The 25,560-nt window shown below is 35.8% G+C and overlaps 1 protein-coding gene across 5 annotated transcripts in view; it reads right to left on the reverse strand.

Annotated features, from left to right (window-relative positions):
* The window catches only part of CCDC171 (coiled-coil domain containing 171), a 356,155-nt gene that overhangs the window by 156,882 nt on the left and 173,713 nt on the right, over positions 1 to 25,560 (reverse strand). For all 5 annotated transcript variants that reach the window (XM_047767619.1, XM_047767618.1, XM_047767620.1 and 2 more), the window contains 2 exons: positions 16,258 to 16,762; positions 15,151 to 15,267 (listed from right to left, as the gene is read on the reverse strand). In XM_047767619.1, the coding sequence (XP_047623575.1) occupies positions 15,151 to 15,267; positions 16,258 to 16,762 (622 nt within the window). The remainder of the gene's footprint in view (positions 1 to 15,150; positions 15,268 to 16,257; positions 16,763 to 25,560) is intronic.

Consider the following 25,560-nt stretch of genomic DNA (forward strand, 5'->3'; position numbering starts at 1 on the left):
AATATACTCCACATTATACAGAGTACAATTAATTCAATATTAAATAAATGAAGAAACAAAAAACCCTCTAGTGACATAGTTGTAGAATTATTTGTATAATGATACAGAAATAAGAGAAAAAAATAAGGTCACTAAAATTCCTCATGTCTAAACTTGTCTTGACTGTTTAAAACATTTGACTTGTTAGATTTAACAAATTCTTGTTTATGCTAAATATGTTAATCAATTTTTTTGACTCAGTTCTAGGCAACTGGGAACATTTTTTCATCCTTGACATCTCCATCTTTCTTGCCATCTCCCTCTCATCCTGTGCTTAGTACTTCTCCAATCCACTCACTTTTCTCTATGATCATGCCCTTATCTCACCTATACTCTCCCAAGAGTCTCCCTACTCTTCTCCAGTCATTCCCTTCTTCAATCCCTCTTCCACTGTTTAAAAAAAAAAAAAAAAAAAAAAAAAAGTGACTTCTAAAACACAAATAGGATCTTGTAACAACTCCTGCTTTTAAGCCTCAGTGATTCTCTTCAGATCTATGAAAACAAGGCTTAAAACATGGCTGGTAAGGTCCTACGTGATCTGATTCCCGGTTACTTTTCCAAGAACATCTTTCACTACTATCCTCTTATATTACAATTCCTTTCAAGTGAGCCCAATACATCACTAGAGCATTCCTCTGAGCAAAAATAATGCTTGTGTCTTCAAAGAGCTATAATTTGGGAAATATAAAGTAGTTTTCAAACTTAGGAGCCAATCATTAAGGTAACATTCAAAGCAGTGTTCTACCTAAAAGTGAAACAAATAAACAAAAAAATCACAAAAATAGTAGTTTCTGTTGTGGTTTAGTGGTTAAGAATCTGACACGGTATCCATGAGGATGCAGGTCTCACCCAGTGTTGCTGCAAGCTGCAGTGTAGGTCACAGATGTAGCTTGGATTCGGTTTTGCTGTGGCTGTGGTGTTGGCTTCAGCTGCTGCTCCAGTTCAACCCCCCACCTGGGGACTTCCATCTGCCACAGGTGTGGCCATAAAAAGAAAAAACAAAACTATGGAAATAGGCCAAAATACTACTTTCAAAAAGCAATAAGAGGAGTTCCCGTCGTGGCGCAGTGGTTAACGAATCCGACTAGGAACCATGACATTGCGGGTTCGGTCCCTGCCCTTGCTCAGTGGGTTAACGATCCGGCGTTGCCGTGAGCTGTGGTGTAGGTTGCAGACGCGGCTCGGATCCCGCGTTGCTGTGGCTCTGGCGTAGGCCGGTGGCTACAGCTCCGACCGGACCCCTAGCCTGGGAACCTCCATATGCTGTGGGAGCGGCCCAAGAAATAGCAAAAAAAAAAAAAAAAAGACAAAAAAAAAGTAATAAGAGAATGTCTTTCCAGTATTTTAAAACGTCAAGAAATACTCATGAAAGAGGCAGTATGATACTGATAGCAGAAGAGATAAGAAGGCCAGTGGAATAGACAGGAGAGACAGTAAACAGATCCAAGTACTTCTAATAAATATATAGTAAATAGCCTATCTAGAATCAGTAGGTAAAAGATGGCTGACTGACTTAAAAAGCATTAGGACTAGCTGGTCATCTTACACAAATAAACCTTATTTCCTCACCACTTGTCCAAAAATAATTCCAGGAGTTCCCGTCGTGGCACAGTGTAAACAAATCTGACTAGGAACCATGAGGTTGAAGGTTCAAACCCTGGCCTCAGTGGGTTAAGGATCTGGGGTTGCCATGAGCTGTGGTATAGGTCGCAGAGGTGGCTTGGATGTGGCGTTGCTGTGCCTGTGGCATAGGCCAGTGGCTACACCTGCGATTAGATCTCTAGCCTTGGAATCTCCATATGCCACAGGTGCGTGCCTAAAAAGACAATAATAATAATAATAATTCCAGATAAATCCAAGATTTAAAATAAAATTCAAATATACTAAATCAAAATATGAGCAACACAACCTGAGGTTAAGCTAGCCTTTCTAAGTAAATCACCGGAAGAAAAACTATAAAGTAAATGATTATTAATTTTAATTACATAGAAACACACAAAATTAAAACACAAACTGGAAAAATTATTTATATTATCCATTGCAAAGGGCTAATATCCATGATCATATACAACAGTTCTTTCGGGTTTTTTTTTTTTTTTTTAGTCTTTTTGCCATTTCTTGGGCCGCTCCCATGGCATATGGAGGTTCCCAGGCTAGGGGTCAAATCGGAGCTGTAGCCACCGGCCTACACCAGAGCCACAGCAACGCGGGATCTGAGCCGCGTCTGCAACCTACACCACAGCTCACGGCAACGCCGGATGGTTAACCCACTGAGCAAGAGCAGGGACCGAACCCGCAACCTCATGGTTCCTAGTCGGATTCATTAACCACTGCGCCACGAGGGGAACTCCCAACAGTTCTTATAATTCCACAGGGACACAGGCACACACACCCCATATATAAACACAAAGAGATAATCTGTAAAAGATGATGAATGGGTCTAGAACAAATGAAAAGACATAAAACCTAACAATCAAAAATGCAAAATTTGCCTTTCAAATTGACAAAGCAAAAAATACTTTCAAAACTTTGTGGGCCCACAAATGACCTATCTACAGAAAAGAAACAAACTCATGGACATTGAAAACAGACTTGTGGTTGTCAACGTGGAGGAGGAGGGAGTGGGATGGACTGGGAGTTTGTGGTTAGTAGATGTGGTTGCATTTGGAATGGAGGAGCAATGAGGTCCTGCTGTATAGCACATATCTAATCACCTGTGATGCAACATGACGGAGGATAATTTGAGAAAAAAATGTGTATATATATATATATATATATATATATATAAATAACTGGGTCCCTTTGCTGTACAGCAGACATTGGCAGAACATTGTAAATCAAATATAATAAAAAAAATTCTTAAAACTTTATGTGCCCAAAAGCATTATGAGGAAACCAGAACTCTCAATACTGTTCATGGGGAGTGTAATATAAAGCAACATTTATGAAAAGCAGATGGGTAATACTTTCCAAATGTAAATATGCAAACTCATTTCTTAGGAAATTTAGCCAAGGAAATAATTATATAAGTGTAAAATGATTTTAAGTACAGACATGTTAATAACAGAATAGTTTATTATAGTATTGCTTAAAATAGCAAAAAAAAAAAAGGACAAATGCCAATATCTAACAACAGGGAATTTTCAGAGTGAAGTATATACATATAAACAATGGAATAGTCTATGATCAAATACAACTAATGATGTACACCTACCTCATTGTCATGGAAAGACATTTACTATTCAATGAGTAAAAAATAAAAGTTGAGGCATGATTTATGATTCCTGCATATTAAACTGGGTGCATTTGTGTACATACATGTTTATACACATTTCTGAAAGATTTGTACAAATCATTAAAGTCTTAAGAAAGATTGAAGATGGCCTTTTGGGTGACCTTTATTTCTTCTGTTCAGATTTCTATACTATGTGAAGTTTTTATACCAAGTATAAACACTTTCAGTGACATAACAGAGCTATTTTAAAAAGCACTGTGCACTGTCTTTCTTATTCATTCATTAAATAGCTAGGTATAGAGCAGCTCGTGTATAAAGACACTGTGTTAGGCAATGGGGAGAGGAGATCTATAACACTAAGAATCAATAGCTCAGATTTCCCTGGTAGGTCAGTGGGTTAAGGATCTGGCATTACCACTGCTGTGGCTTGGGTCTCTTCTGTAGTGTGGGTTCGGTCCCTGGCCTGGGAACTTCCACATGTTACAGGCATGGTAAAAATAAATAAATAAATAAAAATAAAAACCCCTTGTTTCTGTCAATATTATTTATAAATAATACTATAGGTATAAATGCCCAATAATAGGGCTATTCAAAAACATATCTTGACCTAGACATGTGATATTTGGGAAAATGATTATCTAAAGCAGGAATTCTTGGTCATGGACACATTTGGAAGCCTGGTAAAATCCATGGATCCCCTTCTCAGAATAATACTTTTAAATGCCTAAGTCAAACTATGTAGAATTACAAAGGAAGCAAATTTTATTTAAATGCAGTTATCAAAATCTTTTAAGCCTTATTATAAATATATTAAATATAGGACAAGACATGTAAGATACAGATTAATTAAAATTAATTTTTTAGGAGTTCACTTAGGTGCAGTGGGTGAAGGATCCATTATTGTCATTACAGCGGCTTGGGTTGCTGCTGTGGTATGAATTTGATCCTTGGCCCGGGAACTTCCACATGCTGCAGGCGTGGCCAAAAAAAAAAAACAGAATTCTCCAAGACTTTTAAGTTTAAAACCTATTGTAGAAAGTTTTTTGTTCAAAATTCAGTGATTTCATCTTTTGCTAGGTCATGCTATTCAATAAATTTACACCAGAAAGAAAAAGGATTGTGAATTTCTGGTTCAAATTTGATGCCATTTTAAGATAGAAGGAACTTAAGTATCCCCCCCCCCACTTTTTTTTTCTTTTCTTTTCTTTTCTTTTTTGGCTTATTAGGGCTCCACCTGCAGCATATGGAAGTTTCTGGGCCAGGGGTCACATCAGAGCTGCAGCTGCCTGCGTACACCACAGCTCACAGCAACAATGGATCCTTAACCCACTGAGCAAGGCCAGAGATTGAACCTGCATCCTCATAGATGCTAGTCAAGTTCGTAACCGACTGAGCCCCAATGGGAACTCCTTAAGTAACTCTTTTGAAAGAATTCTGAAGTTTTCCCAAGTACTTGCAGGCTGCACTTTCAAAAAAGGAACAGAGAATTTTGTGTTTAGGGTATACTGGAAAGAAGCATAGACGTGAAGAACACAGATGCGCCAACTGGATAGATGAACAACTACTAGGTGCAGAGTTGTCCTAATACTTGGCCAGCTACATTGCACAAGCATGCATCTGTACACAGAAAACTGTAATGACATCTCAGGTATGTGATGAATCCCATGACTACTGATCATCAAAGAAAAGTATAAACTATATCTGGAGACAGCTGTAACAACTGTATTACAATACGGAAATATCTGTAATTGCTACTAATAACAAAGTCACCTTGCTGCTAATATTATCATGGTCTGTCATCACCATTCTTAACGGAAGGAAATGTCAAAGTTAGTTAATAGTTAATGAAACAGGATGTAACAATCTTCCATCCAAATCTGCCTGCTCCCCTCTGAATTCTATTCATTTACCATTTTGAGAAGAGTTCTGTAAACCCCAGATTAAGAGATCCCTTATCTAAGGAATATACTACTCAATCATAAATCTATATTCTCGAGCCTTTACTTCTTTGGCAACTTAAATAATAAGAAAGCTGCGCACCTGGACTACTACACTCAGAGAACTATAATATGCTCTCAGTTTTCACTAAAGATGAATGTGACAATGACAAGAAAAAAAACTTTGGTATCTTCTATGAAATAGCCTTTAAAGATATAAACTGTGATGTTATTCAATATTTCCAAAATGATAATCCAGTCCTTAGAACCTCTTAGGGCTTAGTAGCAAAAATATAGTTTGCACCATGTTTGGAGATATTAGAGAGCATCTCATAGCTAGGGAACAACAAGCAGCTCAGTTTAGCTAAGCTGCAGGTTTATTAATGAGAGTACAGGGAGGTAAGATTGTACAAATAAATGAGATCAGATCAAGAAGGGTCTTGTACATCAAGCTAAAGAATTGATTCATAAAGTAAAAAATGAGGACCACTGATGCTGATACAAAGATATGTGACAGACAAGCACTGCCCACATGCTATAACTCATCTAAACCCTTACAATAGCCAATGAGCTGGTACAATTTTTACAGCTATTTAAAATAAGTGAGGAGTTCTCGTTGTGGTGCAGCAGAAACAAATCCGACTAGTAACCATGAGGTTGTGGGTTCGATCCCTGGCCCCACTCAGTAGGTTAAGGATCCAGCATTGCTGTGGCTGTGGTGAACGCCGGCAGCTGTAGCTCGGATTAGACCCCTAGCCTGGAAACCTCCATATGCCATGGGTGAGGCCCTAAAAATCAAAAAATTTAAAAATAAAAATAAAATAAGTGAGGAAAAAAAGCACAATGAAAAGTGGCATATAGAATGACCCAGTCATAGTAAAATACACACAAAATAACCTGGAAGAAGTAAATACAAATATTAATCATACTCTTGGATACAGAGATTAGGATAGGGAGATTACAAGAGCTATCTTATAATTATATTTTACAAATACCTATATGCTGCCATAATTTTTTTTTTCTGGGAACAAGGTGGGGGTCAAAAATACTTTTAAATATACATATATTATTTTACCATAGGTTTGAGAAGAAATGTTTTCTTGTGAATTTTTAAAAAAATCTTAAAAAGTAATTTTGTTGCTGTTAGATAGTATCTGAATATAACTAAACCTTCTAAGAAAAAACTCTTAAGGAGTTCCCACTGTGGCTCAGCAGGTTAAGGACCTGATATTGTCTCCTTCATGCAGCTTGGATCTGGTGTTGCTGTGGCTGTGGCATAGGCCCCAGCTGTGGCTCTGATTCAACCCCTGGCCCAGGAAATTCCATATTCCAGGGGAAAAAAAGAAGAAAAAAGTAAAACCTCTTTAAAAATTTCTACAAGCTACCTATAAGATGCAAAATATGTGAAAGATTCATGTTTCTTAAAATAATTATTTTATATATATTAATAAATAAATTCTATGAAAGTTGTATTCTGATTTTATATATTACATTAACAAATAAATACAATCTATCAGAGTTGTGACAGAATTTTACATACTCTTGAACACTTCCAAGGATAAATTATTTATTCAAAAATTGTCCTTAAAAATGATAGGCAATTTTATTTAAAAAATAAAAACAGCTATTCACCATAAAATTCTCTAAAATTTTCGATATGCTTGAAAATTCTCAGAATAAAATGCTTTTAAAAGTATGAGAAAATGCAAAAATAATTTTTAAAATCATGAAAATAAAAGACAATTCAGTAAGTTAAGTGTGGCTTCCCTCAAAACAGACACTACTAACTCAAGTACCAAAAATGATACACTGGTCAGATGGCACTTGTTTCGAGTTTAAGTACAAGTAAATTATGTGAATAATGAAATTCTCAAAATTACTACTTCTCACACTTTACTGCACATATAAATCATCTTATTAAGACGCAGATTCTGGTTGAGCAGCTCTGGAGTCTGAGATTATGCATTTCTACCACATCCCCAGCTATTGCTGATGCTGCTGGTCTACAACCAACCTGAAGCAACAAGTCTCTTTATTATCTGTTAGAATTCAATAAAACTTTAAAGTTTTAAAATAAATACCAATAACTACTTATTAATGTAAATATATTTACTTACTGCTTTGAACTTCCTGATAGGAAACCTCAATGTTGTGCCGAATACAATCTAGATTTCTGAGTTTTGTCTGACAGAGTTGCTATGACCTCTACAAAGTTAACTCCAAATCTACATGAAAGCAAGTTCTGAGTAATAATAGCAGGTATATTTGAGTCATCTATCTTCTAGATAATTAAGATTCAATTGTAAGTGAAATGTTGTAAATGTGTAACAAAATGTATGAACATTCCACTCATAATCATCTACTCCTGTATTTGTTCAGAGATATTTCAAAGCAAATCAGTACATTTCTTTCTATCTTTATATATTCAGTCTGAACCACTCATATAAAAACGTTGAGCTATCTATAGGGTTCTTTAGCCTATTTCCATAATGATTGATATCCCAGCCCTTCAGTGGAAGTAACACTCTCCCCTGTTTGAGGTAAATGATCTCTTGCAGGCACACCATTTGGATACCTGGAAGAGGTAATTTATCTCAAGTGGGCAAACACTTTAATGAAAGCAAGAAGGTTGCCACCTGTCCAGTATTTACAGAGGCAACATGGAAACTGGGGTCTCTGCCCACTGCCTATAAATACATCGTCAAAGTTCAAGAAGGCAGCAGGGACAACTACCTTTAGCCATCATCTCACTTTCTGAGCAGTGAATTGAAGTTACCATGATTGAACTTCCAATTTCATGAAAAGGTATAAAGAAATATACAGGTTCCATCCAGCCATCAGTACACAAAAAACAGACAAAATAACACTTATTGGACAATTACATCAATAAGGGACTTGGCTGAGGAAGTTACTTTTATTCTGAATAATTCTGTGAGCGAAGAACTTCTCAGCGAAATTTTAAAGATGAAGATACTGAGGCTGAAAAAGGATATGAAATGATTTTCCCAACGTCACACACATAGTAAGTGGTGGAAGCCAGACTCAAACCTAGGGTCCAGGTTCTTCTTCCACATTCTACTATGTATCCAACATGTTTAATTTTCTCTCCTAGACAATTTTTAATTTTTTTCTCCTAAATAGTTAATACTATGTGTATAATTCAGAACTTACTTTAAAAAGCTAAGCACCTAACTTTTAAAAAGAGAAATTTGCTGATTTTTTTTTACCTCAGAACAAAGATAATAAGAGAAGCAATAGCTTCTATTTAATATATTAAAAGCTACTACTTAGTATTGCTATACATGTACTAGTTTTCCTGGAGCTAAAAAAGAAAAAAGTGATAGCGATGCCAGCAACATGTGGCATGATGCCAGCAACATGTGATATGATTTAAATTTTCAGCAAGTTCTTGGAAAAGAAAAACACAGGCAGAAGGAACAGAGAAGAAAAATCAAAGTTCTAAGAAATACCTTTTCATTTTAGAATTTTCAGATTTCCTAAGTAGACCTTCCCAAGATGTTGCCATTTCAATTTCCCAAAGAATTAAGATACTGCTCATACTATTAGATGATGCAAGGACCAAGGACACAATTACAAATCAAAGCTGAACTGATATTCTCGATAGCTTTCCTATGATGAAAACATCCTATTTTAAACCAGTTAAATAGACTATGGAATGCTCAACTGATACATATCACCCAGACATTTCAATCATTTTCTTTAAGAATATCAATAGAAATAGAGAAAAATCCTCAAAAATTATATTTTTGAACTATAGGTATGACAACATATCATAAGCAAAGTATAAGGCCACTTCTGCGATACTCTTCCTAAAAACACATAAGCTAAATCTCATCGTGAGGAAACATCAAACAACTCAAAATTAAAGAATATTCTACAAATGATTGGCTTGTAATCTTCAAGGACATAATGGTCAAGGAAGGACTGAGAAACTCTTCCATACTGAGGAAGACTAAAGAAACATGACTAAATATAACACATAATTCTAAACCAGATTCTCTTGCCAAAAAAAAAAAAAACATGGTTGAGAAAACTAGAGGAGGTTTCAACAGAGTGTGAATGGTAGTAATGTTATCAGTTAATGTATCAGGGCTGGTTCCCTGACATTCATCGTTGCACTCTGATTATGTAGAAGAATGTCTCTGAAAAACACACCAAAACATGAGGCAGTGATGGGGCATCATACAAGCAAATTGCTATCAAACCCTTCAGCAGAAAGAGTTCTCTGTTGTGTACTCACAACCTTTCCATTAGTTTGATATTATTTCAGAATAATTTTTAAATGAAGACATTAAGCAGAATGTAGCCTATGATATCATTTACCTCATTTATTAGTCTGTTAGTGGATGGATGAGTGGGTGGCAGGGAGGGAAAGAGGGAAGGAAGAATAGCCAGAGAAAGAGGGAGAAAACTTATTGGAAGAACACATAAGAACATATAAAAATGTTAACATTAACTATCCCTATATGATGGGAAAATGTCTCTGCTTTTGTTATTGTTGTTCCCTGATTTCTTTTCCAAGTTTTCAGAATTGATCAGTTTTCCTTTATAATGGAGGCAGTAGAAGTGGAGGTAATTAAAAAAAAAAATGAAAACAACCCTCTCTACTGGAATGATTGGTTGATTCATTCCAACCACAAACTCTTGCATCTCTTTGGCCAATCTCTAGATAGCCATCTAGGGATAGTCAGGTAATCTAGTTCAGGCCAATGAAACAATAGCAAAAGGCAAAAGCCCGCTAGAGAAGCTTTTGGGAAAGCTTTTGCCCTCCTGACATAGAGGGCTATAATCAGCAACCACATGCCTTCACATTTTTAACAACTTTCTTGAGATATAATTCACACACAATGCATTTTACCCACTTAAACTGTACAAATCAATGGGTTTTAATATATTCAGAGTTATGCAACCATCATAAAATTGTATACAACTCTAGTCACCCCAAAAGAAAATCCATACCTATTAGCAGCCACTTCCTGTAACACCCAAGCCCTCCCCAGCTTTAGGCTGTCCCTAATGTACTTACAGTCTCTAGATTTGCCTAATCTGCATATTTCAAATAAATGGAATGGTATGATATATGATTTCAAATTAAAATTATATGATATGTAATCCTTTGTGACTAGCTTCTTATTTAATGTAGCATAATGTTTTCAAGGTTCGCCCATGTTGCAGCAAGTATCGGTACTTCATTCCTTTTTATGGCCCAATAATATTTTGCCATTTGGCTATATGCCCATATCCATTCAGCAGCTGATGGGCATTTGGGTTTGTATCCATTTCTTGACTATGCATTATATCACAATAAACATTCAGACACAAGTTTGTATGTATATTCATTTCTCTTGAATATATACCTAGGAGAGGAATTGCTGATTCATATGTTGAATATTTTGAGGAACTGCCAGACTCTTTTCCAAAGCAGCTATATCACTTTTTTTATTCCTACTAGCAATGTATAAACACATTCACATTGTATCCTTTCCTTCTTCCTTTGCAAATACAATCCTGATGCCTGAAAGTAGTCAGCTTAAAATTAGAAGGCACCAATATGAAGATGCTAGGATGGATGAGTGGAAAGACAGAGTCTGGATTTCCACCTTCCTCCAGACTTCCTATTACTGTGAAGGAAAAAATCTTCTATGATTAATCTACTCTAATCAAGGTCTTCTATTAGTCACAAAGAAAGCAAACCTGTGATACCCCCAAACAAACAGTATCATTATATTCAGAGGAAGAAACTTCTCCTTGACTTTTACATGTATACTAATTTAAAACAAAGCCATGTTTTTAAGTTAGAGTTGTATGTGATGTGTAATGTCTCAAAAACTTAAGATAAATGAATGTATTTTCATTTGATTTACTCTACATTTTTAGGAAACTTCATATTATTCAGTTAGTGCAGTAAGCCTTAAAGTCTTATTTCAACTAGGAAAAGTAAGTAAACTAGTAACAAAGACATGCTAATAAGCACTTTACTAACTAACTCATTTAGTTCTCTAAACAACTCTGAAATAGGTAATACCTACTATTCCCACTTTACAAATAAAGAAACTGGGGGAGTTCCCATTGTGGTTCAGCAGTAATAAACTTGCTAGTATCCATGAGGGTGTGGGGTCGATCCCTGGCCTCGTTCAGTGCGTTAAGGATCCAGTGCTGCCGTGAACTGTGGCGTAGGTCGCAGATGCAGCTCGGATCTGGTGTTGCTGAGGCTGTGGTGTAAGCCAGCAGCTACAGCTCTGATTCGACCCCTCACCTGGGAACCTCCATATGTTATGGGTGTGGCCCTAAAATAGACGAAAGAGAGAAAGGAAGGAAGGAAGACTGGGGCACAATGGGTTTGAATAACTTGCCCATGTCACATGGCCAGCATCAGAAACAGTACTCAAGTCAGACAGAATACCTGCTTAATCCTATACTATGTTGCCTATATATATATATATATCATATATATATATATATCATATATATATATCATATATATATATCATATATGATATATATATCATATATATATATCACTTTAGCAATTTTGAAACAAAAATAATTAGTAGTCTAAAAATGTGTACATTTTAGCAGATGTGTGTGTGTGCATTAATGCTATATGCTTTCATTGTGAGATGGGTGGTAAGGGAACAACAGTTTTTGGGGGTAACCACTGTATAACAGGTACTATACAAAGTTTTCGACCAACATTATCTCATTAAATCCTCATAAGAGAGTTCCTGCTGTGGCACAAATTGGCAGTGTCTTGGGAGAACTGGGATGCAGGTTCAGTCCCTGGCCTGGTACAGTGGATTAAGGGTCCAGTGTTGCTGCAGCTGTGTCTTAGGTCACAACTGTGGCTCAGATCTGATCCCTAGCCTTGGAACTCCACATGCTGTGGTGCGAAAGAAAGAGAAAAGAAAGAAAGAAAGAAAGAAAGAAAGAAAGAAAGAAAGAAAGAAAGAAAGAAGAAAGAAAGAAAGAAAGAAAGAAAAGAAAAATCCTCATAACAGCTGCGAAGATATACTATCTTCATTTATAGGTAAAGTGTTGAGGCCCAGCAAAATTACATAACTTGCCAATTTCACAAAACTAATAACTAGGAATGCTGGAAACAAATCAAATATGCCCTGTTCAAAGTTAGCGCTTTGTGTACTATACAATGGCTATCTATTTAGGTTTTTTCATACACTTAAAATTATAAACTCAACATGCCTATATAAGGCTTTACATTTACTACCATGATTATTATCTGTTGATAATCACTCATATACTTTGCCTAAAATTATTCTCCCATCTTCTCTGCTAAAATATCTAAAATTTCTACCATTAGGATACATCTTAAATTAAAGCACATTGCCTGGAAAACATAATACATTAACTCTTCATGTTTTGAAGCCCAGCTGTTCAAGTTAACACTGCAAAAGGTCCACACTAACTATTTCTGTACTAGTTTGGTAATAATCATCTGCCTGGACCATCTCCTTTCCAATACACTTCGGGACTCTGATACATCAATTATTTTCCCCCACTAAGCAATAAATCATTTTCTCTTCTCTAAGAAGTGTTCTTTATCCAACAACATTTAAAGTCTTGTGTAAAAATGTTTGCTTTTTTTTTTGGGGGGGGGGCTTTTTTAGGGCTGCACCCAGGGCATATGAGGGGGAGGTGTCTAATCAGATCTATAGCTGCCAGCCTACAGCACAGCCACAGCAACACCAGATCCAAGCCGTGTCTGAGACCTCCACCACATCTCATGGCAACACCGGATCCTTAACCTACTGAGTGAGATGAGGGATCGAACCTGCAATCTCCGGGTTCCTAGTTGGATTTGTTTCCACTGCACCATGACAGGAACTCCTAAAAATGTTTTCTTAAATTTGCTATTTCCTCAAGCTAGATGCACACCAGGTTCTAGCATCAACGACAGCTCATTTCTAAAGGTAGGCAAGCACTTAAAAACACCACTCTTGGACTACCTTCTACTTTATAGGTCTAACCTACACATATTTTTATCAAAGTCTGCATAAAATTATTGCCAATATTTAACTTAAAAATGTTACACAAGGGGCCACTTTTGGAAGATGTGCTCAGGGGAAATCGCTGCCTAATTTTATAAATCCTCTACAATCTGATCTCATGCTAATGACAGACCCCTTCTCCACTATTTCTCAAAGTAGTTATAACAGAAAATACATTTTATCTATAAGCCAGGCCTGCCATGCATGGATTTACATTTTCTCTTCCTTAATGTCCCTTCTTCCCACTCTGCTTATTTCCACCTCTACATCTCTGCTCAAGTGATGCCCTGCATCTGAATGCTATCTCTCCTCTCTAACGTGCTAAATCACTCACCAGTTCTTCCCTGAAGCCTTCCCAATGCTCAAAAGCCCACATTGAGCTTCACCTTGTATCGATGTTCACATTTAAAGCCTGTACTTCCTCATCCAACCTCTGATTACCTTCTGCCTCAAGTTGCTCATGAGTTGTCGCTCTTATTCTTACAACCACTGTGTATATTTTCTTTCTAGAGGATCACATCAAGTCACATATTTTTCTTTTATGTCCTCAAATATATAGCACAGTGATAAGAAAAAAGGCATTAAATAAAATAATACAAGTAAGATTATAGCTTAAGAAATCAATCTACTTTCAGATGCACAAACCTGGAAAGAATATGACTAACATAAATCCTCTATTTATTAAATTAAATCCAAAAACTTATTAAGTTCCTTCAAGAATGTAAGTTTTGTTTTGAAGTTACAACACCAACATTCTTTTTTTTCCCCCTTTGGTCGTGTCCTTGGAATGCAGAAGTTCCCAGGCCAGGGAATGAACTCCCAGCACAGCAGTGACAACACCAGATCCTTAACACACTGAGCCACCAGATAACTCCCCAACATTACATTTTATTTCAGACTCCAAACCCAAGATGCTACGGTTTTGCCAATACATTAAATATGCATATTCCTTACCAACATCAATGGCCATAACCTAAAGATAATCTTTAAATGGAAAAAATAAAAATCATTATAAAATTTAAAAATTAAATAAATAAATAAATCCTAAGTTTCACACTACAAGCACCTAGGTTTAGATATTTGAAATCTCAATAAATGATTTATATTTACATAGCATAATTATCTAAAGAATTAAGTTATATGCCAAATTATCATTTCATTAATACTCAGAATATTATACTGGCAAATATTAACAAGTCTATTACACCTTACTTTTTTAACTATTAATGTGTCTGAAATGAGTATAATTAGTCCAATGACATGGCTTAAGCAGTAGGTAACTGTATGTTACTTTCTCAGTTTAAAGAAATCAATTTTCATTGAACCTTTTACACAAACATGCAAACTGAGTCATGACAAAATAAACTTGAATTTTAGACATTTGGAAATCACTGATTATAGGTGGTTTCACACCTAGTGAAAAGGAGCAAACTATTCAAATTAACTCTATTTAAAATTAAACAGAAAAAAACAGAAACATATCACCAAATAAGAGAAGAAAAATTTCTACTGATGCAATTATTACCCCAACTTCTAAAGTTCACCGCTAGAAAAAGAAGGAAAACTAAAACATTTAAAAGAACATTACCAGTATTACTTTAAAAAAACTAATGACGAGCTTTCCACAGGAAAATCAGGTAACAAAGGTGTAAAAAGGTGGATATATCCAACAAGAAATGTCATTTAATTTCTCCTTAAATAAAGACAAAGTTATCTATCAAATTTTACATTAATTCACTACTTCATTAATATAGACTTAGCAATCTCTCTGTACCTCAATAAAAGAAAGATAAGAACAAATGGGCTAGAGTTCTAACCTCCTTGAAGGTTTATTAGAATTTGTACCATAAAGCATTTCTGGACATTGCTTTTTAAATGTATTTTGCAAGGACATAAAAAAAGGGTATCATACCTGTTTTACTAATAGCTTCCTGTAACTCAGCCATGGAAGTGATTATTGCAGCAAGAAGGTCAGAACTGGTGAGCCAACTGAGAGCATGCAAACAACGTAACTGTTCCTTTTGATGTTCTGCAAAAATAGAAAAAAGTCCATTATGCAATGCTACAAAAATTTATTAAAATACATGTTTAAAATTCAGTCATATTTAGCTATTTAAGAACTAGATCAAAACTTGTGTGCAGAACTTCATCTCATGCAAAATCTACAGTAAATGTTAGATTTTATTGACTTTAATTAATTCATTTATATATAATGGTAATGGCAAAAAAAGGAAGGATATTTTCTTTGTACTTATATTACTCAGTATCTTGCTTTTGAAAAGCTAAAAATTGAAATAATTGTTTCCTCAGAATAATCAAGCATTCAAAAAAACATTAGTCGTAGGAGTCCCATGTGGCTCGGCGAGTTAAGAACCTGACATAGAATCAATGGGTTTGATCCTTGGTCTCACTTAGCGGGTTAAGGATCTAGCTCTGCCTCAAGGTGCAGCAGATGCAGCTGTGTTGTTGTGGCTGTGGTGTAGGCCCCAGCTGCAGCTCCAATTTGACTGCTAGCCCAGGAACTTCCATATGCAGCAGGTGTGGCAGTAAAAAAGAAAAAAAAAGTTATCTGTATAGCATACATTTGTCTCATTTTCATTCAGTTCTTCAATAGATTTTTAACTCTGATAATTTTATACTAATTAAAAGAAAGTGAAAGGAAATTATGTTGCTAATTAATTTTAAATAGGGCAGGGTTTCTGGATTGAGTTTACTGTTAAAAGAATCACTGTATAAACTCTTCAATCTACTGTGAAAAGAGCATTCAAATATAATAAAGCTAGACAAAGTTGAAATTATATATATTTGCTACTTTATATTTTAATGTTTACCACAAAATATCAAAACCTAACATATATAGATACACACTTATTCATACACACATATATATCTACATATGTGTAGGACTATATGTTTTGACATACAAATGATTTTTTAAGTTTTTGCATAATGCCCAAACATATTCAATTTTTATGTCCTTACATTTGATTTAAATTTTAAAAAGCACAATTTATCTTACTTGGAAATTTATGCTTGTCTTTGGGCTCTCCTGTACACACTAACATGCCGATGCCTTCTTTGAAATTCTCCATCCAGGTAAAAAGAGAGGCACATGATTGGCCCAAATGCTTGAGTCTATTTGCTGCCAAAATTGCAATAACACCTTTCCGGAATACTCGTATCAATCCTTTGAATGGTTTTTTCTTCATCTTGGCTTCCTCTTGTTTCTTTTCCTCTACAGTTGACAAGGCCTGGGCTAGAGTTCTAACCTCCAATTTGAACAACTCAAAGGTGTTGACCTGCTCTTGGAGAAAGTCTCTCTGTGTAGATAAGGCACATGATCGACTATAGAGAGGATATAAGGCACCAGCCATCAATGCACAAGCTGCCAGCAAGGATGTTTGTTCTCTTTTAGTCTGTAATAACAAGTTTTTGAAGTGTGAATTTTCAAGAACCAACTGTTCATGTGACTTCTCAATACGGTTCAATTTTTCCATATTTTTTTCAGCAATTTCTTGAAATTTCTATAAAAAAGAGAAGTCAAATAATGTATTTGATCATGAAACAAATATACATTTTATTAACTCTTAATAAATTATTTTTTTTCTTCAAAAGATCAATGTTCTAAAAAATCCAAAAAATACATATGATAGAGCAGCAGTGGTCCAAACAGCTTAGATATAACTGTGCACAATTAGGAAGTCCCATTATTGCACAATAGAAACAAATCCGACTAGGAACCATGAGGTTGCTGGTTTGAGCCCCCTGGACCTGCTCAGTGGGTTAAGGATCCAGCATTGCCATGGGCTGTGGTGAAGGTCACAGACACAGCTTGGATCCTGTGTTGCTGTAGCTGTGGCATAGGCTGGTAGCAGTAGCTCTGATTGGACTCCTAGAGGCTGGGGACCTCCATATGCCATGGGTGAGGCTCTAAAAAGCAAAAAATAAATATATAAATAAATGTGCACAATTATTTTTAAATCCTATTAAATAGCTTTACATAAAGTACAGCACATAAATTTTAAAATATTTTGTGAATTTCCTGTATAGTTACACATCAATACAGATATTTAGAGAAAGAAAATTTCTCCTCTTCCATTCCTCAGTAACATTTATTTCCTACTTTTAAACAGAAATCACACCACCAACAGAAACATTCCTATATGTAAAAAGACAACTTTTTCCAAAATAGCAAAGGGTTAAAAAAAAATAATAGTAACACCCAATTATCTGACAATTACTAGATGAAAAGAACTGATTCCCAGAGCATACTCTCTTATTTCAGTTTCTTCCTCCCCAAGACAAAAGGCTGTACAAAGTATAACACCTAGTGCTAGAAGGAAATACTGTGAGCTGGGCCTCAGCAGCGCTCTCTGGTCCTCTTTTCCTAATCAAGGTACTTATAATCCAAAGTTTAATTTGCAACACCAAGAAATTTTAACTGCAAGCACCAGATTTTAATCATTAGAAAATAAATCAGCTTTCCATGAACTTTTATGCCTAATCATTAAGGAATTGCTGAAATAGAGTCAATTTTAGAAGATAGCAGATTCCATTTTCTTTTTTTTACTGATTCATTTATCATTCAACAAACATTTATTAGTCACTAAAGTCTGCATGCTAGGAAAACAGACAGGTAAATCAATTACCGTGGTAGCACACTATGATGGAGTTATGCTAGATTGACATAGGTGCACAAAAGGGTGTTTATACCAAATGACAATGACAGGCTTTTGAAGGAAAACAGCAAAGGACAAGGGAGAGTGAGCTGTGTAATAGAACAAAAAACTCAACTCCACCAATAAGGAGGCTAGCCAATAGCTACCCTTATAATAATTTGGGCTAATCCATGGTGATTTAACACCTTTATCTGGATCTTAACCAAAGAAGCTGCCCTGACTTAGCCATGGAGTTATTCTTTTTAAAACAGGCCAAGGGAGTTTAAATTTGAATAAAGGTGTCAGTCAAAGACAGAGAAAAACAGCTCTGTATATGCATAATAAAATGAAGTGCTGTCTTCATTATGAGAGAATCCTTTTGCAGACAGTAAGGAAACTATTTCTCTTTGCATTATTGGTTCAGACCACACTCCATCAGAAATATAACATTGATCTTTGAGAGAGATTTACAATGAACGTGTGTCTGATTTAAGAGTTACTCATAAAGAACTAGAAGAATCAAAGTCATTTCTAAAATTTACATTGGCAGGAAGACCTCAAAGGTGATCAGATTTAGAGAAAAATCATACAGACTCTCTATGACTTTGCAAGATTTGGGTGTCAAAGCCTACCATGGACAATGTTGACAGGCAGAAGCCAAAAGGATTCTAACTTGTCAAAATATACGGCTGAGCAAAGTGACCCCTGGACCAAAACTGGTCCTGAGGCGGGGGTAAGTTCTCAAGGGTGCACAGTGAGTAGAAGGAGGCGCTCAAAGGTACAGTTCTGAGTACAGAAGAGAAAAGGAAGCATACAAGAGGTCAGTGTCTGATGGATTCAACTTCTTGAATGCTTTCCCTTGGGTGGGATAATTGGATTTAGACATGGCTTTTAATGTTTCTCTACTATATATATTTTTTTTTATTTTTTATTTTTTATTTTGTCTTTCCACCATTTCTTGGGCCACTCCCGTGACACATGGAGGTTCCCAGGCTAGGGATCAAATCGGAGCTGTAGCCTTTGGTCTACACCAGAGCCACAGCAACTCAGGATCTGAGCCGCATCTGCAACCTACACCACAGCTCACAGCAACGTCAGATCCTTAACCCACTGAGCAAGGTCAGGGATCGAATCCACAACCTCATGGTTCCTAGTTGGATTTGTTAACCACTGAGCCACGATGGGAACTCCGTTTTTTTTTTGTTTGTTTGTTTGCTTTTTGTTTTTTGTTTTTCTCTACTATATTTTAATTCCCTTTACTTACTCTAACTTTTTTCTGATGTCTGATGTAGCCATATCTGTGATGGTAATGTGAAAAATCAAGGAATGAGGAAATATGGCAACTGTATCTTGCCCTTAACCACATCTCCAAGGAGAGCCAAGTTGCAGCAGCAGTATTTTATCAACAGGACTGTGTCCCAGAGCTCCATATAAAGGTCCCTAATAAAGGAAGTGGTGTTCCTCTGGGAGCAGCTAAAAGAAGGAACTCTTAAGAGCCCTAGCCAAGAGACAGCTTGGAAGCAGATGCATGACTTTTGAGAAGAGGGAAAACTGACACTTGAGTTGCAGCTAGAAAAATCAGGAAAGAGCCAGAAAACAAAGTAATGCGGTCTAAGGAAGGGCAAATAATTCAGAAAGTTTGAAGAGGGAAATGATGGAAATTTGAGAAGTATGTAGATAATAAATGATTAACCCAGAGAATTTAAACTTTACCCAAAAAGCTATGAGAAATCATAAAATCCTGGGACAATCGCTACACTTTAGTAAACAGAGGGGAGAACTGGAAACAATAAAGACAGCTTGGATGGCAGCAGAGCTGCAGGAAGTAGGGAAAACAAATGGAAATTACAAAGCTTAATTCCATACTCTCTCCAAAATCAATTCCACCAGTTCATTTAGGGGTGGGGGGAAAGGAAAATTATAGAAAATCTAAGGCAAAAGAGGCACACTGGTTGTACCTAAGCAGTGGAAATAAAAATAAAACATAATCAGGTTCTAGATGGTTGCCCATTTACATTTTTATAGATTTCAAAGTCTCAGGCAGAAGTGGCTTTTCAATAAAAATTATTTTTTGTCTGAAAAAACTATGAAGAGATATATTTGCTAATACTACTTCAAAATATTAAAAAAAAAACTCAGTCATAGGTCAAAATCAAATGGATTGTGGAAGGAGAGATAAAAGCCAAGTAAACCTATTGCAACAAAAGATTTAGTTAATTTTAGTGCATGGCAGACCCCAAATTCCTCTACTGTATACAGCTGGTCCATTTCCACAGAGCATCAGGTTAAAGTTAAGGCATTTAATAACAGCAGCCAGGAAGAGGCAGTCCTGTGATGAGGAAAAGAGAGTAATTAAAAATATGGCTAGAAATAGATTAAAAAAAATCTACAGTGTATTACCAAAAATACCCTACCTCTCTCTAAATAAGAGAAAAACAGGAACACACTGGAATTTTTGGAAAACATAATTGAGATTATAGACTTACAGAGCCAGCTATCATTTCAGGCTACCTAGTACAAGCAGTAATGATGTAATAAAGTAATTTTTAAAGATCCTCATGTCTTTGATGGCCCCCAAGTTTTGATCATTTATAGTGGTTCTTTATAGAGAAGCACTGAATAATATTAATTACTATCGCTATGAATGACTTCATGAGACTCATCACCTAATTTCTATTGCAAGAAAGAGATGCCATTCACAAATCACTAAAAGAATAAAACTAAGACTAAGAATACATATGAGGTGGTAAATTCTACCAAATAGTGAAAGAAGAGTTAATAGTCATTATCAAAGTCTTCCCAAAAATTTCTAACTCATTTTAAGACTAACATTACCCTGATACCAAAACTAGACAAGCACAACACAAAAAAAGAAAATTAGAGGCAAATATCTCTGATGAACTTAAATGCAAAAATCCTCAACAAAATATTAAAAAGCCAAATACAATATAGTAAAAGGATCATACACCATGAGAGTGGGATTTATTCCAGGGAACAAAGATGGTTCAATATCTGCAAATCAATCAAAATGATATAGCACATTAACAAAATGAAGGATAAAAATCATATGATCTTCTCAACAGATGCATAAAAAGCATTTGACAAGATTCAATGCCTTTTTATAATACAAAGCTCTCAATTAAACAGGTGTAGAGATACCGCAACATAACAAAGGCTATTTATAACAAATTTACTAGCATCATACTCAATGGTGAAAAACTAAAAGCTATCCTTCTAAGATCAGAACAAAATAAGGATGTCCTCTCTTACCGCTCATATTCAACATGGTATTAGAAGTTCTAGCCAGAGCAACTAAGCAAATAAATAAATAAATACATAAATAAATAAATACATAAATAAATAAAAGACATCCAAATTGGAAAAGAAGTGAAAATGTCACTATTTGCTGATGACATGATTTTATATACAGAAAAACCTTAAAATGCCACTTAAAAAAACTACTAGAAATAATAAACAAGTATAGTCAAGTTGCAGGGTACAAAATTAATATACAAAAATCTGTTGCACATTTCTATACACTAACAACAAACTAGCAGAAAGAAAAATCAAGAAATCCATCCATTTACAAGCACAACAAAAATAACAAAATACCTAGGAATAAATTTAACCACCGAGGTGAAAAACTTGTACACTAAAAATTGTAAGACATTGTTGAAAAAAACTGTTGAAGAATACATGATAGAAAGATCTTCCATGCTCATAGAAGAATTAACATTCTTAAAATGTCCATATTATCTAAAGCAATCTACAGTTTCAATGCAATCCCTATAGATATCTCAATGACATTTTTCACAGAAATAGAACAAAAAAATCCTAAAATTTGTATGGAACCACAAAAGACCCCAAACAGCCAAAGCAATTTCAAGGTGAAAAAAAAACAGAGCTGAATGTATCGTGCACCCTGATTTCCAATTACACTACAAAGCTATATTAATCAAAATAGCATGGTATTGGAAGAAAGACACATGGATCAATGTAAAAGAAACTCTTACATATAAGTACAATTAATTTATATCAAAGGAGTAAAGAACAAACAATGGACAAAGGACAGCTTCATCAACAAATGGTGTTGAGAAAACTGGACTGCTACATGCAGAAGAATGAAACCAGATCACGGATTACTATCTCACTTCATATACAAGAATTAACTCAAAATGAATGAAAGACTTGACTGTGAGAACTGAAAGCATAAAAATCCTAGGAAAAAACATAAGCAGTATGCTCTCTGATATCGGCCTTAGCAGTATCCTTCTGGCTATGTTTCCTAAGGCAAGAGAAACAAAAGCAAAAATAAACAATAGGACTATATCAAACTAAAAAGCTTCTGCACAGCAAAAGAAACCATCAACAAAACAAAAGGAAAACCTTCCATGGGAAAAGATATTTCCAAATCATGTATCTGTTAAATGGCCAATATCCACAATACACAAAGAACTTCTGCAACTCGACAGTAGCAAAAAAAAATAAGGCAAATAATAAATGGGCAGAGGATCTGATTGCACATTTTTCCCAAGAAGTTACACAAATGGCCAATAGGTACATGAAAGGATGTTCAACACCACTAATTATTAGGGAAATGTACATTAAAACCACAATGAGATATCATCTTGTTATCAAACCATGACTGTTTGCCAATGAGTAGCAAGCCAAATGCTGAGCCACAAAGGTTTGCAGCAGAGAAAGGGCTTATTCATGAGGCAGCCAAGTGAAGAGCCAGGAGAACACATCTCAAAGCCACCTCCCCAAAGGCAGGGGCTTGGGATACTTCCGAGTAAGGCTGAGGTGTAGGGAGCGTGGGGACCAGCAACTAGAGAGAAGAAAAAGGTGAGGTATCATCATTCTGCACAGGTGCAACTAGCTATGTGCTTCTCCACAGGAAGCACGTTCTGAGGGTGGAGTTTGGGGCCCTCTGAGGTCAAAAGCTCACTGATTGCCTATTCCACTCATGCCTATTTGAAGGGCTGACAATCCCACCAGTCCCAACCAGCTTGAACTCTTACTGGACACAACTGACTCTAAGTTTCTGAAAAAAAATTCAAGCAAGAAGCATTTAGGCTATGTGATGCTTAGAGGGCAATTAAAGCAAGCTTGATCAGTGAAGGCAGGTTACAGTTCATTATTTATTAAGTGAGTTACAGTTTATTGGATCTAACTGATGACTATCCTCAATTTCAATCTCACACCCATTAGGATGGCTATTATCAAAAAGACAAGACATGGTGGGGATGTGGTGAAAACAGAATACTGATGCACTACTGGTGGAAAGGTAAACTGGTGTAGCCACCAGAGAAAAGAGAATGGAGATGGCTCAAAAAATTAAGAATATAACTACCAGATGATCCAGCTATTCCACTTTTTGGTATTTATCCAAAAAATACAAAAGCACTAATTCTGAAAAATATATCATTGCACTGTACCTCACAGGTCTACAAGTCTTGTAGTTGCCCAGACTCCAGACTGAAGAAAGAACTCAGAGGCAGTAACAGAGACATCAATGTCTACTGAACAGGAGGATCTTATACAAAGAGTCCTGGAGCAACACCCCACAGTGTGTGGCAGATGCTGGGCAGGAGCTCAAAGCAGTCTTTGCTACTCAGGGGAGAAGGCAGAATTGACATCAGGTGGGCTCATCAGTTACCAGGGTTAATTAAATCTTATAAGTCTTATAATTAAGAGAATTGGATAGTCACATGAATCAAGCAGGACCTGGTTGAGCAGGGGATGTACAGAGAGCAAGAGAATAGCCATCCTGAGAGGCCTAATACATATATATGCACCCCTATGTTCACTGCAGCACTATTTATAGTAGCCAAGATGTGGAAACAACCTAAGTGCCCATCAATAGATGAATGGATAAAATGATGTGGTATGTACATACAGTGGAATATTATTAAGCCATACAAAAGATGATATTGTGCCACTTTCAACAAGGATGGACTTTGAAGGTATTGTGCTAAGTTAAATAAGTCAGACAGAGAAAGACAAATACCATAAGATTTCACTTATATGTAGAATATTTTTAAAAAAGAAACAAAATAAATGAAAACAAAAACAAAAACGTAGATACAGAGAACAGAGAAGTGGTTACCAGAGGGAAAGTGGCAGGGGAGGGCAAAATGGTTAAAGGGGGTCAACTGTATTGTGATGGATGGAAACCAGGCTTGCAGTAGTAAGCATGCTATAGTGTATTCAGAAGTCAAACTATAATGTTGTACACATGAAACATATAATGTTATGTAAATGTTACCTCATTTTTTAAAAAATATGTAAGAAGAATACATGTGAAGTCTATGTATAAATAAAAATAATCTGTCTTTAAAGACTGTCTAACAACCATCTGTTGTCCTAAAATCATTCTTGGTTTAAGTAATTATAATCAAGATACTAAGCATCAATGGTTAAAAAAATCAACCATAACAATATTCAGCTAGATAACTAGGATTAGTAGAGTGGGATATCTGAATTAATATATTTTAAGTAATGAGATTAAATATTTAAATTTTTAACACTCTTATTAGATTAAGAAAAGAAAACCACACTAATATTAATGCTAATGAATACTCAGTTTTTATTACTTCTTAACAACTACATTTCTGCATTTCTGGCAGCTCCACTGAAATCCAGAATTACAGATCTGATGACCCACTAGGCATCTTCTCTTAGATACCTCATGGCCATCTCAAGATTAAGTATCCAGTCCAGCACTGTTGTTTTTCCTCCTAAATGTGTTTATAATAGCCCTCTTTCTATCAGTAAATTGAACTACATCCAACCAATTGTTTGAGTCAAAAACTCTGTAGTAAGTCTTAACTCCTCCTTCTTTCAAATCGGCAAGGTTTATCTACAGAATTCATCCTCAACCAACTCCACTGCCACCAGCCTAGTTCCAGCTATCATCACCACCAAGCATTCATGTCCACTTCAATGAGAGTTTCATATCCGATTGTATAAATCCCAAACCTATTGCTGAAACTCTATCTTTACTGAACCAAGGTCTCATCTCAAGTCACAACACCCCCACATGCCTTCTCCTATAAATACTTCATCTCCTCCCAGGATCCTCAACTTGATGAGAAAGGAGAGAATGGTCTTCTTCTCTGCTATCCAGACATAAACCTCACTACAACTTTTCACAATTCAGCCATGGTCTCTAGTACCACCAGGTCCTTTCCCTTCCAACTCCCCAACACAATTCAAATTCTAACCGAGCTTATTTCTGTCTATTCCATGACACCTTTTACCATCCATTCTCACTCATGCTGACCTTGACCTTCTCTGAACCTAATTAAACCACCCAAGCAGTTAATTCCTACGCTGCTATTTACTTATTCCATATGTAATCTATTCTCCCTCAAGTACAATAGAGTGCTAGTTCCTAGAGACCAAGAATTATTTACCATGGTGCCTCTCACAGTGCTCTACAGGGTATTTACTAAATATTAAATAATCCTTTATAAAATATTCCCTAATGCTTAGCACACAAAGCTTTACCCATAATAGGCACTAAACAAAAAGCTTTACAAGACTAGTGCTTGCAAATAAAAAATAAGAAAATAAACCTTTACAAATGTAAAGAGAATAAAAATATGATCAAGAAAAGATATAATTTCCAAATATAATTTAGAACTTATCAACATGTCAAA

Source organism: Phacochoerus africanus, chromosome 2 (genome assembly GCF_016906955.1).
Source record: "Phacochoerus africanus isolate WHEZ1 chromosome 2, ROS_Pafr_v1, whole genome shotgun sequence".
Classification (NCBI taxonomy): Eukaryota; Metazoa; Chordata; class Mammalia; order Artiodactyla; family Suidae; genus Phacochoerus; species Phacochoerus africanus.